At 42.8% G+C, this 16,422-nt stretch overlaps 1 protein-coding gene and 1 pseudogene across 1 annotated transcript in view; both read left to right on the top strand.

Moving 5' to 3' along the window:
• Positions 1-766: 766 nt before the first annotated feature.
• The window catches only part of LAMA3 (laminin subunit alpha 3), a 263,227-nt gene continuing 247,571 nt past the window's right edge, over positions 767-16,422 (top strand). Inside the window, exon 1 of the mRNA XM_073897993.1 lies at positions 767-1,244. Within this exon, the coding sequence (XP_073754094.1) occupies positions 963-1,244 (282 nt within the window). The 5' untranslated portion in view covers positions 767-962. The remainder of the gene's footprint in view (positions 1,245-16,422) is intronic.
• On the top strand, positions 10,328-10,885 carry LOC112835336 (selenoprotein S pseudogene; annotated as a pseudogene).

Raw genomic sequence — 16,422 nt, 5'->3', positions numbered from 1 at the left:
CAATCTTTGCTCAAGCAATGTTCTCACACCCTCCCTCTTTTCCCCTTCTCCTTCCTCGACAGCTCCAGCCCTACTTGTCAGAGGCACTCCGGTCAGTCCTGGCCGGCCGCAGGGACACTCTCCCTGAATTGCTTAAAGCCCCTTAACAGGGCTCGGTTTTGGGGAGACATCCTGCAAAGAAGGCCAGATCTCGGCCCCGGGATGCGCGTATCCTCTGCTCAGACGCCAGCGCGACAGCTCCAGTTAATTCGCTCAATATCTCTCAGTTTATCTGTAAAATTTAGCAGATCGGGCATCTAAAGACTTTCCTCCAAGATGTCTTCGCAGCTTGGCAAACTACAACCTGCGCTACTGGTTGTCTTTTACATGTGCACGTTCCGCCACTCCCCATTCCGCGTGAGCTCCTTCGACCCCTGACTCCGAATGTGGTTGTAGTGCCACAGATATTACTGGCGCACAGCGTTGGAGAAATTGACAGGACCTGTCTTTTGACAATTGAGACGTCCGGGAAACCACAATGCCTTTGATGTAAGCTCTGCAGGCAGTGCCAATTTGCTCTGACGTCTCTCTCACCCAAGCCTTCCCCCTTGTCCGAGGTCCAGAGCCGGCTTTCATGACTCGTCTGAGACCGTGAGTAGCTGGAGAGGAGAACTCTGATTTCTGAGCGGGGCGTGGGAAGGTGGGGCGGTCCCGGCCCCCGCCTCAGCCGCCAGGGTGAGAGCCCGGGAACGCCTTTCGCTCTCCCCGCCCGCGAAGTTTGCAGGGCGCAGAGCGCTGCGGAGAACTGGCCTGCCGGCCCGAGGCTGAACGCTGTCAGTTCCTGCTCCAGCCGCGGCAGGTTCCACACCAGGGAAGCCGCCTGCACGCCGCGGGCTCCCGGCGCGTGGGGCGGGGGCGCGCATCGGCCGCCGCCCACGCCCGGAGCTGAGCTCGCTCCTCCCGGGAGGATCGTGCGCTGCAGGATGGCGGCGGCCGCGCGGGCTCCAGGCTGGACATCCAGGCTAGTCCTGCTGCTCCTGCTGCTGCTGCCGCCGCCCGCCGTGAGCCCCGTTCGGGAGCCCCGCGCCGCGGCCCGGCTCAGCCTGCACCCGCCCTACTTCAACCTGGCCGAGGCGGCGAGGATTTGGGCCACCGCCACCTGCGGAGAGCGGGAACCGGGCGGCGCGCGGCCCCGGCCCCGGCCCGAGCTCTACTGCAAGTTGGTGGGGGGCCCCACCGCCCCGGGCAGCGGCCACACCATCCAGGTACGGTCCTGGGAGCGAGCGAAGGGGGCGGGGGGCGAGGGGCGGGCTCCCTTCCCGCGCTGGCCAGCAACCCGGAGCAGAACGAGGGGGCCCTTTCCCCGCGCGCGCTAGGGATCCCAGGCGACCGGGAAGGGCTCCCCAAGGCCCCGCGCGGGCCGGCGACCCTGGGAGGTGGGCTCGGTGCCCCGGGGCGATCCTGCGGGAGCTCCGCCCTTGCCAATTCGCCGCCCTAGGCCGGGATCAGTAGAGCGCGCGAGCTAAGAGAAGGCTGAGGTTAAGTTTGCGGGCGCAGCAGAGAAAGTCCCAACATGCGCTCCGGGGTGTATGGAACCGTCGCCCCATCCTGCCTCCGTCACTCAGGTAGCGCCCGACCAGGTCATGAGTGCCCCCCCGCCCCCCGCCACCAGCTTCACTGGCGCGCCTCCTTCCAGACCCTTCTGTCTCCCCGACCTTATTCGGAGGAGTTGGTAGCAGTGGGTTTCCGTGGCGTGTTTGGAGAGAACTTTCAGGTTTTATCTGCAGCATCACTCCGATGGTGCCCCTCACCGCACTGCCCGAAGCCCCACCGCTCAGGGTCACTGGGGCGAATGAGACTTGAAATGGGCAGAGATGGACACGGCGCTCAGGGGCCATCAGACTCATCCCGCGAACACCGGGTGTAAATGATAGTGTTGCTGGTGCTTAATCAGCATCTGGAGGTGTGCCAGGTCTTTACACACGGCCCCTCACAACAGCGCTGGGAACCGGAGCGGGTGAGCAGGTTAAGAAGCGTGCCTGAGTCTTACTTAACGTAGGGCAGCGGGATTTGAACCTAGTCGTGACTGGAAATCCTCTTTACACTGAGCCGTGATTCATAATTGCCTCCCTCGTTCTACTGGGAACTATTGCTGAGGAATGGGAAAGTGCTGCCGGAAGAGGGAGTAATTTTGGAGCTTGGGCTCCAAAAGCAAAAGATTGTCATTGAGAATCTAGGTCATGGTTTTAGAAACTCTTGGTTGTGCACTTCCATAAACGACAAATTGTTGAACATGCAATGCCAGTAAGTGCTTATTTACTTATAAATTATATGCATGTATTGCTTTATTAATATATTGTGTGTACTAGAAGACAAGAATAGAAATAAAAAGATAAAATAACAATGATGAAAATACTTTTTAATTTTCTTTATTAACAGTGCCAAATAATTTTGCCTTCTCTAAATATTTAATTTCTGATTGTGTTTAACTATTTATAAATATACAAATGTAATTATATCATTATTTTTGACAAGTTTAGCACTTACGATCTGGCAATTCAAGGTTGGTTTTACATTAATAATTGAAATTAGTAGTTGTCATAGCTGAAAAGATACCTCAAAAATCTGTAGATTCGAGGAGGACCACTGCATTGATCCGTGAGCTCCAGAACCAGCTACATAATTCACAGAGCCCAGTGCAAAAGGAAAATCTGAGCCCCTTGTTCAAAGATTATGAATTTCAAGATGGTGATAGCAGAGCGTCAAATTAAGTGAGGGGACTTTCAGAGCATGGGATTCTGTGTAACTTCACAGGTCTGATACTGTCTGAATTCACTAAGTCATGGTACTCATATTTCTGCCCTATCCTTCAATCATTCTAAAAATTTTTTAAAGTAGACACTTGACCAGTCAATGTTTGCTTTTCAGGTGGCATTCAGTACTTCCTGGTGGGAAGGTATTGTGTTTTAATGGTTTAAAAAAATAGATTCAAAACTCACTGCAAGTAGTTTTCTGGAAAATATTAAAATACATTACAAAATTATGTGTCCAGGTTTTTAAACTGTGCAGATAGGAGAACTTTTAGAGTAACCCAGTTCTGTCTTTTCAGCAACAAAAAGGTGAAACATTTCCAAACATCTGTTTTCCAAAACGCTCTTTTCAAAAGCGTACATTTCTTTAGAATAGTATTTGCTTTTTCACACATTGTTGAAACAACACCTTTACTTTGGTAGGTACCTTTATTTTTTGGCAAATATTTATCAGGTGGTGTATTACTGGCAGCTACTTGTCATCCCAGAAAAAAGCAAATTTGGAATTTTTTGTGAAAAAAATTGTGACTCATCTTTAAATTTCAAAGTCTTTTAAGTACTTTACCATGAGATAAGCAGTAGATCTGTGTCATCAAAAGAATTTCTTTGTCACTCCTCATTTTAGTACAAGATTGGAACTGTTCTGCTGTCTAGGGGAATAGAATCCCCATGTCCACTTAACCAGGCCCACGTAAGCTTCGCTGTGTCATGGTCAGATGAGAGCCTGATGGAACCACTCCTCCTCTTCCCTTGGGCAGACAGACACTCAGGACCATTGTGACCAGCTGACTTGTGGATGGGGTAAAGGCCCTAAGTAGTCTGCACATTAAATACTAGTCAAACTGAATTTCTTCATTTTTAAGTAAAATAAACGCGTTTTGATAGTCCCTTCCGGCACTGCATTGGATTGCCTGGCACATCCAACTTTGGAGAGAGCTATTCTGACTATGGGAAGAGTAAATGCAAGGGGAAGAAATTTTCAACTGTCTCCTCTCCCCTAGATTTGCTTAGGAATGGGCCAAACTTCATTCTCTGCAACTTGCATTTTCTTTTGAGTGCTCATAGGTTGGTGCTACCATCTTGGAGGTGCAGAAAAGTCATATTTTCTGTTCTGATTGAATTTCCAGGATAGGTCCTCAAACCTTGGTTCACAGTCCTAGATAGAGTAGGAAGTGGCTTTTCTGAGGTCATTCAGCAGACTGTATTTCTAGGCCAAGCTATAGCCTGTGGAAAAAGGATGCCATCTGGTGTTATACCTTATTCTTCCCTAAAAATAAAGGGTGAACAAGAGCTCTGCTAAATAGTGCTTTCTGCTTTCACAGCTGAGGGCTTGAAAAGATGTACTGATTGCTCATGTGAGAGACTCTTGCCTCATGAGGACAGAAGTGTGTTGGAGATGAGACAGGGAAAGGGAGTTCTAGAAGCTGGGCTATTAGATGCTCGCTCTAGCCCAGTGTTGGCAGCCACTGGTGCAGACCCACCTTTCAGGAAACTGAGGGGTGATAGGAGAAGGGTGGGAGGTTATGATTGATCAGTTCGTTATACCCGAATGATGATTATCTTGAATCTGTTTATGCTCAAGTTGGGAAATGGAGAGGAGTTAACTAAAACAGTTCTGTTTCTTTGAGCTTTCTAAAAATAAATCTTTAGGGCCAGCCGGGATTCAGAATTTCAGGCCGGAAGGATTTTGCAAAACGATGTAAAAAAAAACGAATAAAAATCACATCTTAGAATAAAGCCTGGGTTTATGGTCCTGACTCTATAATAATAATAATGCTGATTCTTGAATGGTAGCATGTGTCAATAGGTAGGGCATTTTAGAAGTCTGAATTTTGTTTATTGTGTGAAAAATGTTCACTGTGGTTTCTCTGGATTTAAAATTCTTTAAATAAGATTTTATATACTTGTTACTGCAAGTTTTTGGTGTTTGAGAGTTCTTTGATTCAGGGATTTTGTCTGTCTGGTTCATAGCTGTATCCTGTGCTTAGCACAAAGCCTGGAACAGTATATGTGCTTAGAAAATACTGAAGGAAAAGACAGTGTAATGAAGACACAGCTAAGGACTGTAAAGAAGTTAATGTAAAGAATAGACAAGAAAAATGCATAACTTAATTCTGTTCTGCTAAGAAGTTAAGTATGACTGAAATCTGTCACACTTTATGCTTCAATTTTAAATGTTTCCTTATCTATGGAATCATAGGTATGATTATTATTTACTGACATCTGATAAAGATGATGGTAAAATGTAAGTGGAAGGCTGTATTGAAAATATAACCTTGTGTTTGGTTTAGCTTGGCAGAAACACTACACTCACAAGGAGTGACGTGAACATATTTACCAAACATACGGTGTCGATTTTGTTCAACACATCTTTCGTTATGTTCCTTCTTTACATTATAATTTATGCACAGGAATGTGTATCTAGGCTGAATGAAAGTGGTAGAGAAGTGCACACATGTGAATTACAGCCAAGAGCAGGAATGCTTGCCACAAAGCAGTCTAGGTTGTGTGTTTGTGTAACTTGGACTAATAGCCATAAACAGGAAACTCAATTTCACTAAGGCTGTTTATAGAACATTGTGAAAGAGAAACCATTTGTTAGCTTCAACAAGGGCCTTTTCCTTTGTGAAACTGATAGGAAAGTCTTGAGCAAGGGCTGAGAAATCAAAGACATTTACTATTCCATTGATATATTTGTAACAGTTCTTAGTGGTAAGAATTATTTTGAGACTTCAGACAAATGACTACAGTCAGCAGTTTAAAGATGAATGATTCTTTTTAAAAATGATTTTCCTAATAGTTCCGTGTGAATATTAGCCAAAGTTTAGCAAAGAAAGTTTATCTGCAAATCATTCAAAGAAGACAGACATAAATGTTTTCCTTTGGAGGGCCATGTTCACTCACCAGCAAAGGAACATGGTTCCACACACCAGAATGTCAGCAATTTAAATTTTTGCTTCAACAAATCACAGATTATGGGAACTCATGGATCTTCAGGGTTGTGGAAGGTGAATAGTTGGAAATGGGGATGTTCAGTCTTTGAATTGCAGGATTTTACTTCATGCTCTGAATTACCTGTGCCATTGAGAACATGGATCATTTAATGTGAGAAAAAGAAGTAAATAGGCATAGGGAAAGAGAAAGACAAAAGGTTATTAATTTCAGCCCCTCACTTATGAGAAAACTATACTTACTTAGCCCATTACAGAAAGTTAGCTGTGTGCATTTTACATCTTTAATGCATATATGAATGTGAAAACTACACATTTTCTTCATGTTTTTTTTTTACCAAAACTAGATTGAAGTATGAGTCATTTTTAACAGTTTTATTGAGGCATAATTTAAATACTATAACATGCATCCATTGTAGGTGTGAATTAAATATTTTAAAATAAACGTATAGAGTTGTGCAACTACCACTAGAATCCAATTTTAGAACATTTCCATCAGCTCCAAATTTTCTCTTGTGTCTACACACTCAATTTCTGCATCTATTTCCACTACTATGATTTCTGTCCCTAAACATTTCTCATTTCTGTAAATTTCATATAAATGAAATCATACAACATGAGGTCTTTTGTGTCTAACTTTTTTTTTAAGAGGGGGAGGAGGGTGTAGGGGCAGAGGGAGAGGGAGAGAGAGAGTCTTAAGCAGACTCCACACCCAGCGAGGAGCTGGACGTGGGGCTTGATCTCATGACCCTGAGACCAAGACCTGAGACGAAATCAAGAGTCAGATGCTTTACTGACTGAGCCACCTGAGCTCCCCTTTTGGGTCTGACTTCTTTCACTAGGCATAATGATTTTGAGGTTGTTAATATTGTTGTATGATTTAGTAGTTTGCTTCTTTTTAGTGCAGAAAATAGTATGCCATTGTATAGCTATACCTCATTTTCTTTATCCAAATCATGGACATTTGGACTGTTTTTAGGTTTTGGCTACTATAAATAATGCTGCTATGAACATTCACAAACAAATCTTTGTGTGGACATAAGTTTTCAGTTTTCTTGGGTTGATTCCTAGGAGTGGAATTGCTGGATCACATAGTAAATTTATGTTTAAGTTTTTGAGAAACCACCAATTATTGAAATGGAGTACTGATGTCTCCAATTAATGTTATGGAACTATTTCTCGTTTCGGTTCTGTCAGTTTTTGCTTCATGTGTATTTGAGGCTTTTTTTGTTTGGTATAGATATATTTACATTGTTATATCTTCTTGAAGGATTGGCTTCTGTCAATGTGTCATGTGTGTCTTTATCTTTTGTAACAATTTTTGACTTAAAGTTTATTTTGTCTGATATTAGTATAACCACCCCATCTCTCTGGATTATCATTTGCATAGAATATCTTTTTCTGTCCTTCAACTTTCAACTTATTTGTGTCTTTGGATCTAAAGTGAATCTTTTGTAGATCTGTACTGTGGCTTTTTTTTTTTAATCCATTCTGCAAATTTTTGCCTTTCGTTGGTAAGTCTAATCCATTTACATTTAAAGTGATTACTATAAGGAGGGCCTTATTTCTGCTATTTTGCTATTTGTTTTCTATATGTCTTATATTTTTTGGTTCCTCAATTCCTCTGTTACTACCTTCTTTTGTGTTTAATTTCTTTTTTTTTTTTTTAAGATTTTCTTTATTTATTTGACAGAGACACAGCGAGAGCAGGAACACAAGCAAGGGGAGTGAGAGAGGGAGAAGCAGGCTTCCCGCTGAGCAGGGAGCCTGATGTGGGGCTTGATCCCAGGACCCTGAGATCATGACCTGAGCTGAAGGCAGATACTTAACGACTGAGCCACGCAGGTGCCCCTAATTTCTTTTTCTAATGAACGATTTTCATTTCCTCCTCATTTACTTTTCTATATATTTAAAAATTATTTTCATAGTGGTTACTCTGGGGATTACAATTAACATCCTAACTTTATAACAGTCCAGTTTGAGTTGATATCAGATTAGCTTCAGTAGCATCTAAAACTCTGCTTCTATACAGGTCTGTCCCCCCTCTTTATGATGTTATTGTCACAAATTAGATCTTTACACATTGTTGCCCATTGACATAAATATATAATTAGTGTTCTGTGCATTTGTTTTGTAAATCATATGGGAAAACCCAAAAATCCAATAATGCTGGCTTTTGTATTCATCTATGTAGTTAACTATACTGGTGTTTTTTATTTCTTTGTATGGCTTTGAGTTATTGTCTAGTATCCTTTCATCTCAGCTAAAGGACTCCTTTAGCATCTCCAGCCTTTTAGCCTTCAGTAGGGCAGGTTGACCAGCAACAAACTCCTTCAGCTTTTGTTTATTTGGGAATGTCCTAATTTCTCCCTCATTTTTGAAGGATAATTTTACTAGGTATGGCATTCTGGATGACAGTTTTTTCCTTTCAACATTTTAAATATATCATCTCAATGCCTTCTGTCTTCCATGGTTTCTGATGAAAAATAGGCTGTTAATCTTATTGAGGATCCCTTGTATGTGATAAATTGCTTCTTTTTCTGCTTTCAAGATTTTCTCTTTGTCTTTTGACAGTTTTATTATAATGTGTCTTCGTGTGGATCTCTTTGAGTTTGTCCTGCTTGGAGTTTGTTAAGTTTCTTCGATGTGTAGATTCATGTCTTTAATCAAATTTGGGAAGTTTCAACCATTATTTCTTCCAATATCCTTGCTGCCTCTTTCTTGTTCTTCTGTGGGACTCCCATAATGTGTATATTGGTCCATAGGTCAAGGTCCTACAGGTGCTTTGAGTTTTGTTTATTTTTGTTCATTCTTTTTTCTTTCTTATTCTCAGGCTAGATATTTTTAATCAACTTATCTTTAAGCTCACCGATTATAAGTTGTAGGTTTTTGAATAGACTCCAGAGTTCTGAAAATGTTCATTTTGACAGCTTTTTTTTGTGAGATTAATTGTTGCTTTAGTGGAGGAACAGATCCTTGAAGCTCTCTCCTCTGCCATTTTTGGTGACATCCTTACATCTTTTTGAGTGCTCCTTGCTTTCTGGTACCATAACATGTTCCAGGGCCATTTTAAATTTTTTTTCGCTCCTGCCTTGGAACCAACTGGTCTTTCAAGGAGCATTGTTTGTTTATTTATTATTATTATTTATTATTATTATTGTTTGTTTAGTATGGGTGTGGTATTTAGAAATCAAGATGTGGGTATCAGGTAAATGCTCATTGTTACTAGTGTATCATTGCTTTTAGACCCTTTCAGTGGATAGAGCTAGGAAATATATGCATATCTACTAATTTATATATACACACATATCTACACTGGAGATGCAATTGATTTTTGCATATGGATCTTGTATCCTATGACCTTGCTGTAGTTTTTTTGTAGACTCTTCAGTATTTTCTACATACAGAATTATGTGTGTTTTATTTTTTCCCTTCCAATCTGTATGCCTTTACTTTCTTTTTTTTTAAGCTCATTCATTCATCACAAACACTTATTAAGTGGGTCTTACATGCCAGGCATCATGCTTGATGCTGAGGATGCAAAAATGATCCAGACATGATCTTTCGGTAGATGACTACTGTTTTTATGGCCTAATTTTCTTAAAAGACCAGGGAAACTCCTATGAGGGAAAATAGGATATCATCTCATTGTATGTATCTTCAAATTACTCTCATTTAGAGGTGAATAACTCTGGCTCTACAATCATGTAGACCTGAATTTGAATTCTAACTCTAAAGCTCTTTGACCTTGGAAAATTGCATAATCTCAGTTTCCCCACATATAAAACTGAATTAATAATAGTGTCTATCTCACACACGTATTGGGAGGATAAAAAGCACTCAGCATATATTGTGGCACATAGTGCTCAGTAAATGTGTTTTTTCATGGCATGAAAAAATTATTAGGTAAGATTTCTAAAGTGGTGAACTACAACAATGATTTTCCACAATAGTCATTTAAAGTTTTTGAGTAAAAAATTCTTTTTTTTTTAAGATTTTATTTATTTATTTGACAGAGACAATGAGAGAGGGAACACAAGCAGGCGGAGTGGGAGAGGGAGAAGCAGGCTTCCTGCTGAGCAGGGAGCCTGATATGGGGCTGAATCCCAGAACCCTGGGATCATGACCTGAGCCAAAGGCAGATGCTTAATGCCTGAGCCACCCAGGCGCCCTTTTTTCTTTTTTTAAGATCTTATTTATTTAGAGAGAGAATGTGAATAAGTGGGGGGAGGAGCAAAGGGAGAGGGAGGGAGAATCCCAAGCAGACTCCTCACTGAGCATGGAGCCCTACACAGGCCTCAATCTCAGGACCCTGAGACCATGACCTGAGCCAAAATCAAGAGTCGGACACTTAACTGAGCGAGCCATCCAGGCACCCCTAAAATATTATTTTGATAATGAAGTGTACAGTGCATTATATACTGAACATATTTGGCATGCTAAATTATCCACAGGCAAAGTGACTCTTCTGGGATAACAATGTTAAATTGTTTTGGTACTGTGTTAATAACTAATTTAGATATTATTTGTTTACACAGGGACACATTTTTATGGCAATTAAAGAGATATTTTGGGGGGAGGGCAGCCATGGAATTGGACGAGGAACAGCTGTCCACACAGCCAGTCTTGGAGACCGAGGGGTTGCACTTTCTGCAGGTCACAGTGAGTCCCTGGCTAGTCCCTATGGCTGGCACATCACCCGCTGAAGATGTTCAGCTGCATCCTTCTCTGTGTGGTGTTTCAGAAGCTTTCCACCCAGCTGAGGGCCTTGAGGCAGAGGCAACCGGACTGCCGTGGAACCTGATGTCATTAAAAGACAAGAGGCTGTAGCAGGGGCTTGTTTGAAAATGCAAGAGGAATTAAAGGCACAGGGTGAAAAGTATAAGGATAAACTAAGACAATTCGAAGAACAAAAAAAGGAGACAGAAGATTGAAATGTGGGACAGCATGCAAGAAGGAAAAAGGTACAAGGGAAATGTAAGAAACCCCCCAGAAGAAGACAGTGCTGGGCTTTCTATCTCATCAGTCATTGTGATATGAAAATCTGACAGAAAGCCTTTGCAGGGAGGTGATTACCACCCTCTGTCTGGGGAAGGAGGTGGAGCCTGCTCCTGGAAACCTGGGCAGAGGCACATCATCTGGTAGATGAGGCTGAGAATCTTGTTAGTGACGCCTTTGACGTTAGCAAGATGAATCCTTAACCCTCAATTCGGTTGCCTTACACACGCTTTTCACAGTAATTAGCCATGGGGGTAGGTTTATTTCTTTTCTTTACTACACCTGTACCTTTAGTGGTTGATGTCAGCATAGGACATAGACATCACCACCAGCAGTAGGGGCAGTTGGTCACACTTCACTAAAGCCAGTGACTGCATTCACTGATTTCATAGGTAATTGCTAGTTGGTAGATAAAGGCCTCTGGGTGATTAACAGTCTTGGTAAAAGAGATCTAGTAATGGTTCTTCAAATTAGAAGCCCCAGCTGGTACAAGAGTCTCTGTGACAGGTTGTGCTGAATGATGTCTTTCTTGTAAATGGTGAGCCCACCAGTGAGGATTTCTGATGCAGACAGATGATGGGGTTGTTTCTACATATTTATTGTTATGTACAGAACTTTGGAAAAAAGAAACGGTAAATATTTAAAAAATGCAAAGAACATTTTTAGCATCTTTATTAAATTCAAGGAAATTCTTTATGAACTTGAATTTGTCTATCAAACATTAAACAACTTTTTAGCATTCCAAAAAAAGTAACATTTTGGAGGGAGGTATTCATTTGTTAAGGTTAATTTTGGTGGCAATAATATATTCTTCCAGATCATAAATTTTTTTTTCTGGTTGTGATTTAGGCTTTTATGAAACCTGCATTAACCCTTGCTCAACATTGTGGAACCATTTGCCTAGTGAGGAAAAAGTTTCGTTAAATGGTACCTCAGTGGTCTTAGTCAATGGAATTGACTGTATACATGGGCTCCTGGCCAAGGGACATGTGGGGGCTGAAATCCAGCCTGGGCAAGGCTGTATCTGCTCAGAGGCAGTGAGCCTTTTTTCTTCTTCATAAAAAAAAAAAAAATCTTTTTGCATGAGCTAGCAGGACTTTGATTAGATCCCTCATGCCAACAGGGTGGAAAATGCCCTGGGGAAAGCCAACTCATTGAATCTCATGTGTCCTGCCATTTTTTTTCAATGTCATTGTATTTTCTTAGTGGTTTTCCCATCCTAGATGCTCAGAAAACACATGTGAAATTAATAAATGAACATTAGCTAGAGAGAAATATGGGTTTTAATGAGATTATTTATGCAGAGCTTAACTGTGAGAAGTGGGAAAAAGAATTCTCCACTACTTTCAAGTTATGCCATCTACTGCATATACTGTGTACAGAAATGATACCAAATAAAGAGGCAGAAGGGTGAGCAGGGAGAACAGCCTAATGATCAGGGGACTTACTCCCCTGCTCAGTGCAAGGTATTAATTTAACACACACTTATATAACACTTACTGATGCTTGGCACTGTTCTAAAGCACCTTACATGTACTGACTTCTTCATCCTCACAACCACTTATGAAGGGGGTACTCTTAGTGTGCTCATTTTACAGATGAGAAAACTGAAGCGCAGAGAGGTTAAGTGATTTGTTTAAGATCAGAAAACTACTACGTGGTATGGCCAGGGACTCCAGCTGCAGAGTTCATGCTCATACCCACTCTACTAACTATTCCTTCCTCAGAGTTGCAGCCAAACAGTGCACCATCTTGTTAATTTTATTCATTATCTTGGAACCATTTATCTTCATGTCTGATGTCCTTATTTGCTAGATCTTGAGCTCTCTGAGGGCGGGGCCACAGTTTCCTGCCCATGTCTGTCTTCCCTGTGGCAGCATGTCACGGATATGCCATGGATGCTTTTTGAAGAAACTTTCAAAGGACAACACCATCATAGAATTTTCCCATTGGAGCAACACCTGGATAGAAGTGCCGTTTGACAAAAAAAATACCTGAATTTCAACAACCTGCCTTTGGAAGGCAGGGGTGGCCCTGATGTGTTGAATTTCAAAGTAGAGGTATCTGATACAGGGGCCAAGACCAAGAAGCTACAAGAGACAAGAAAGGATCCTTCCTCTACAGATTTCAGAGGAAGCAGGGCCCTGCCAACACCTCGATTTCAGACTTCTAGCTTCCAGAATCGAGACAAGACATTTCTGTTGTTCTCAGCCCCCCAGTTTATGGTACTTTGCTATGGCAGCCCTGGGAGACTAATACAGTAACTGCTCGTCTTTTGGGCTGCCGTAACAAAGTACTATAGATCGAGTCACTTAGAAACAACAGAAATTTATTTCTCACAGTTCTGGAGGCTGGGAAATCCAAGGTCAAGGTGTGGGCAGGTTCAGTGTCTGGTGAAGACCCACTTCTAGTTCATGTTTTTTCGCTGTGTCCTCACATGGTAGGAGAGGTGAGCGATCTCTCTGGGTCCTCTCTTATAAAGGCACTCATCCCATTCAGCTCATCCCATCTTGGGGGAAGGGGGACACACAAATATGAAGTCCATTGCAGTCATTTAACTTTAAATCAGATAACCAGTCTCTTAATCAGTCAGCTGTACTTACTGACTATTCAGTGTGTGAGTTATCTGTGTATGGGAGACTGAGGATGAAGGGCACTGTATGAGGCCCCCTGGGTAGTTCTAGGCTCTCTGTTCTTGAGACTTCACAATCTGGCAACTCAAAGTGTAGTCTCTAAATAGAATGAGGATTGCTCTTGGCTGAACAAGTATTTAGGGATCACCCACCCTGAGGCTTATTTATTTATTTATTTATTTATTTAAAGATTTTATTTATTTGACAGAGAGAGACATAGCTAGAGAGGAACACAAGCAGGGGGAGTGGGAGAGGGAGAAGCAGGCTTCCTGCAGAGCAGGGAGCCCTATGTGGGGCTCGATCCCAGTATCCTGGGATCATGACCTGAGCTGAAGGTAGGTGCTTAAGGACTGAGCCACCCAGGTGCCCCGAGGCATCTTTAAATATGAAGAACGTATCAGAAAGGCATAAAGTAAGGATTGACTAACGCAGGTGAGACTCTGGGAGTTTGGGAACAATGGATATATGGATACCGTGAGCCTTGGATCCCTTTTGCACAGAGCCTGGTTGGTTGGATGATTCCTTCACCACTAGTGAGGGCTGAGGGGCTATGTCAGGGGAAGGATGGGGTGGGATTGTGAAATGAAAGGCCCAGTTCCCCATGTCCTGGGATTTGCTCTGCAGAGACTAAATATTGCTGAGGATTTGCGTGCACAGAAGACATCGGTGGCAAAGATTCTAATCAAGGTCATTTGCATAGTGATTTGAAGACAACAAAAATTTCAGACTTTCAAATTTTCCCGTTGTCTTCTCTGTTTCCATGTGGCTTTCCTATTTCATGGTGACAACTGGTCACTTAAATGTATCTTTAATGTGATCTTGAATGTTTTCAATGAACCAGAAAAATTAGCAGAAAATGGTGGGAGACCTCATTAGGAAAATCTCTTAGTAAGATTGCCATAAACTAGTTGAAGTGTTTTTTTTCTTTTGTTTTCTTTCATTATCTTTTATGTTAACTTAGTAGACTTTTATCTGAGTACAAATATAAAAATATTGAGGTCACTCTTTCTAATAGTAATAAAATCTTCGTTCCCTCTCTCTGAGTGCCATGTAACACTTTGTACCTCCCATACACTTGGTGTTACTGCAGCCTCCATTTTCTTTGATCACTTGCTGGCCTCGGTTCTGGGTGTTGTTTTCTCTGGCTGTTACGTACAATGATTGTCACTCTAGCTTAGGAGGATTGGAGCTGAAATAAATCACATTTAGAACTGCTCAACCAACCACCAGGAAGATGAAGCCGGGGGCCTTCAGAATCAAGACAGAGATGTTTGTAACCAGTGGTTCTCCAACTTCACTGAAGACAAATAGAAGGGGATGTGTAATGTTGCAGCACAAAGGATCGGGATCAGCTATGGGAGGAACTGCCTATGCAGAGTGTACTGCATCACTGAAAGGGAGTTTATTTTTTTATTTTTTATTTTTTTTAATAGAATGATTCTTTTTTTTAAAGATTTTATTTATTTATTTGAGAGAGAGAATGAGATAGAGAGAGAGCATGAGAGGGGAGAGGGTCAGAGGGAGAAGCAGACTCCCTGCTGAGCAGGGAGCCCGATGTGGGACTCGATCCGGGACTCCAGGATCATGACCTGAGCCGAAGGCAGTTGCGCAACCAACTGAGCCACCCAGGTGCCCTGAAAGGGCTTTTAAAGAAGAGGGAATGAGAGTCCTTTACTAGGTCAAAATCCTGTGTGTCATCTTTTAGGCCCATCCGCAGATAATTAGAAGGCTTTGACTGGAAGGCCTACTGGCGGAAGCTGCCCTCCCCACACTGGACCTATACACAGCGAGTACGTTGCACTTTTCTGCAGGGAGTTAGAACCAAGGGTTCAGGTCCCCCTGGACCATCCATGCTCCTAGGCATCTCTGCATTCCCAGCCCAGGAGCCTTGAGTCCGAGGCCTCCAGTGGAGGTACCTGGTACTTCCCAGGTGCCTGCCCTGAGACTTACGGGCTGCTCTGGCTGAGGCCCTTTTCCCCACGCTGACTGGGTATTTTTCTACTCCCACTCTCTCCTCCTTACCCTCAATTCTCTGGGCTCATAAAAAGGCAGAAGCCTTTTGTTTGGGTAGTGGGATACTTCTCCTGTCATCTGACCCCTGCCTGGTGCTGTTCCATGGGGGAAAAGTGGAACACTGGGACGCTGGCATTTTTGCCTCTTGCCTTCACTGTTGCAGTGAATGAATAAGGTCTCGAGTGTTACTTTCAGATTGGCTTGTTGTCCTCATTGACCATCTCAGCACCTGGAAGCTCAGTTGGAGTTGGTAGAACTTTTGTGGATGTTATTTTTAAAAGATTTATTTATTTGAGAGAGGGAAAGAGAGAGAGGGAGCAAGTGCAGGTTTGGGGAGGAGCAGAGGGAGAGGGAGAGAGAATCCTCAAGCTGACTCCCCATTGAGCACGGAGCCTGATGCAGGGCTCGATCCCAGGACCCTGAGATCACGACCTGAGCCAAAATCAAGAGTCAGATGCTTCACTGACTGAGCCACCCAGGCGCCCCTGGATGATTCTTAATGTAGATTCTTATCAACAAAGGCGAGATCTGCTACCTGGGGATGTGTGTGTACACACACTTGTGTGTGATATTCATCCACTCCTGTATTGAACAAATATTATTGACTTGTATGTGCCGGGCACAGAGGAGACTGGGAATACAAATCCAAACAAGGCAAGAAAGGTCTCTATCTACATGGAGGTGACATTCTATGGGGAGACTGGAACCAGTGAATAAATATACACAATAATTACGGATTGTGGTTGTGTCTTGGAAAGAATAAGCAGGATTTTGTTAAAGTGATTGATGAAGGGAAGCTTCTCTAGGTTTGGTAGATGGAGAAGCTTTTCTAAGGAGGTGTTATTGATACAGCAACTGGGGGTTGAGAAGAAATCAGCCCCATGAAGAGGGTGGGAAAATGTGTTCCATTCAGAGGGACCAACAGGTACAGGGGCTGTGAGGTGGGAAAATGCACGCGTGTTCTAAGAATTCAGAAAGCCGGCTGCCCTCGTCGTTGCGTATTTTGAATGTTATGCCCGAGTGAGATCTCGGTAGCCT

Source organism: Callorhinus ursinus, unplaced genomic scaffold (assembly GCF_003265705.2).
Source record: "Callorhinus ursinus isolate GAN/ISIS: 27379988/994484 unplaced genomic scaffold, GSC_fseal_2.0 scaffold11, whole genome shotgun sequence".
NCBI classification, from domain to species: Eukaryota; Metazoa; Chordata; class Mammalia; order Carnivora; family Otariidae; genus Callorhinus; species Callorhinus ursinus.
This window is presented reverse-complemented; position numbering and strand designations above follow the sequence as displayed.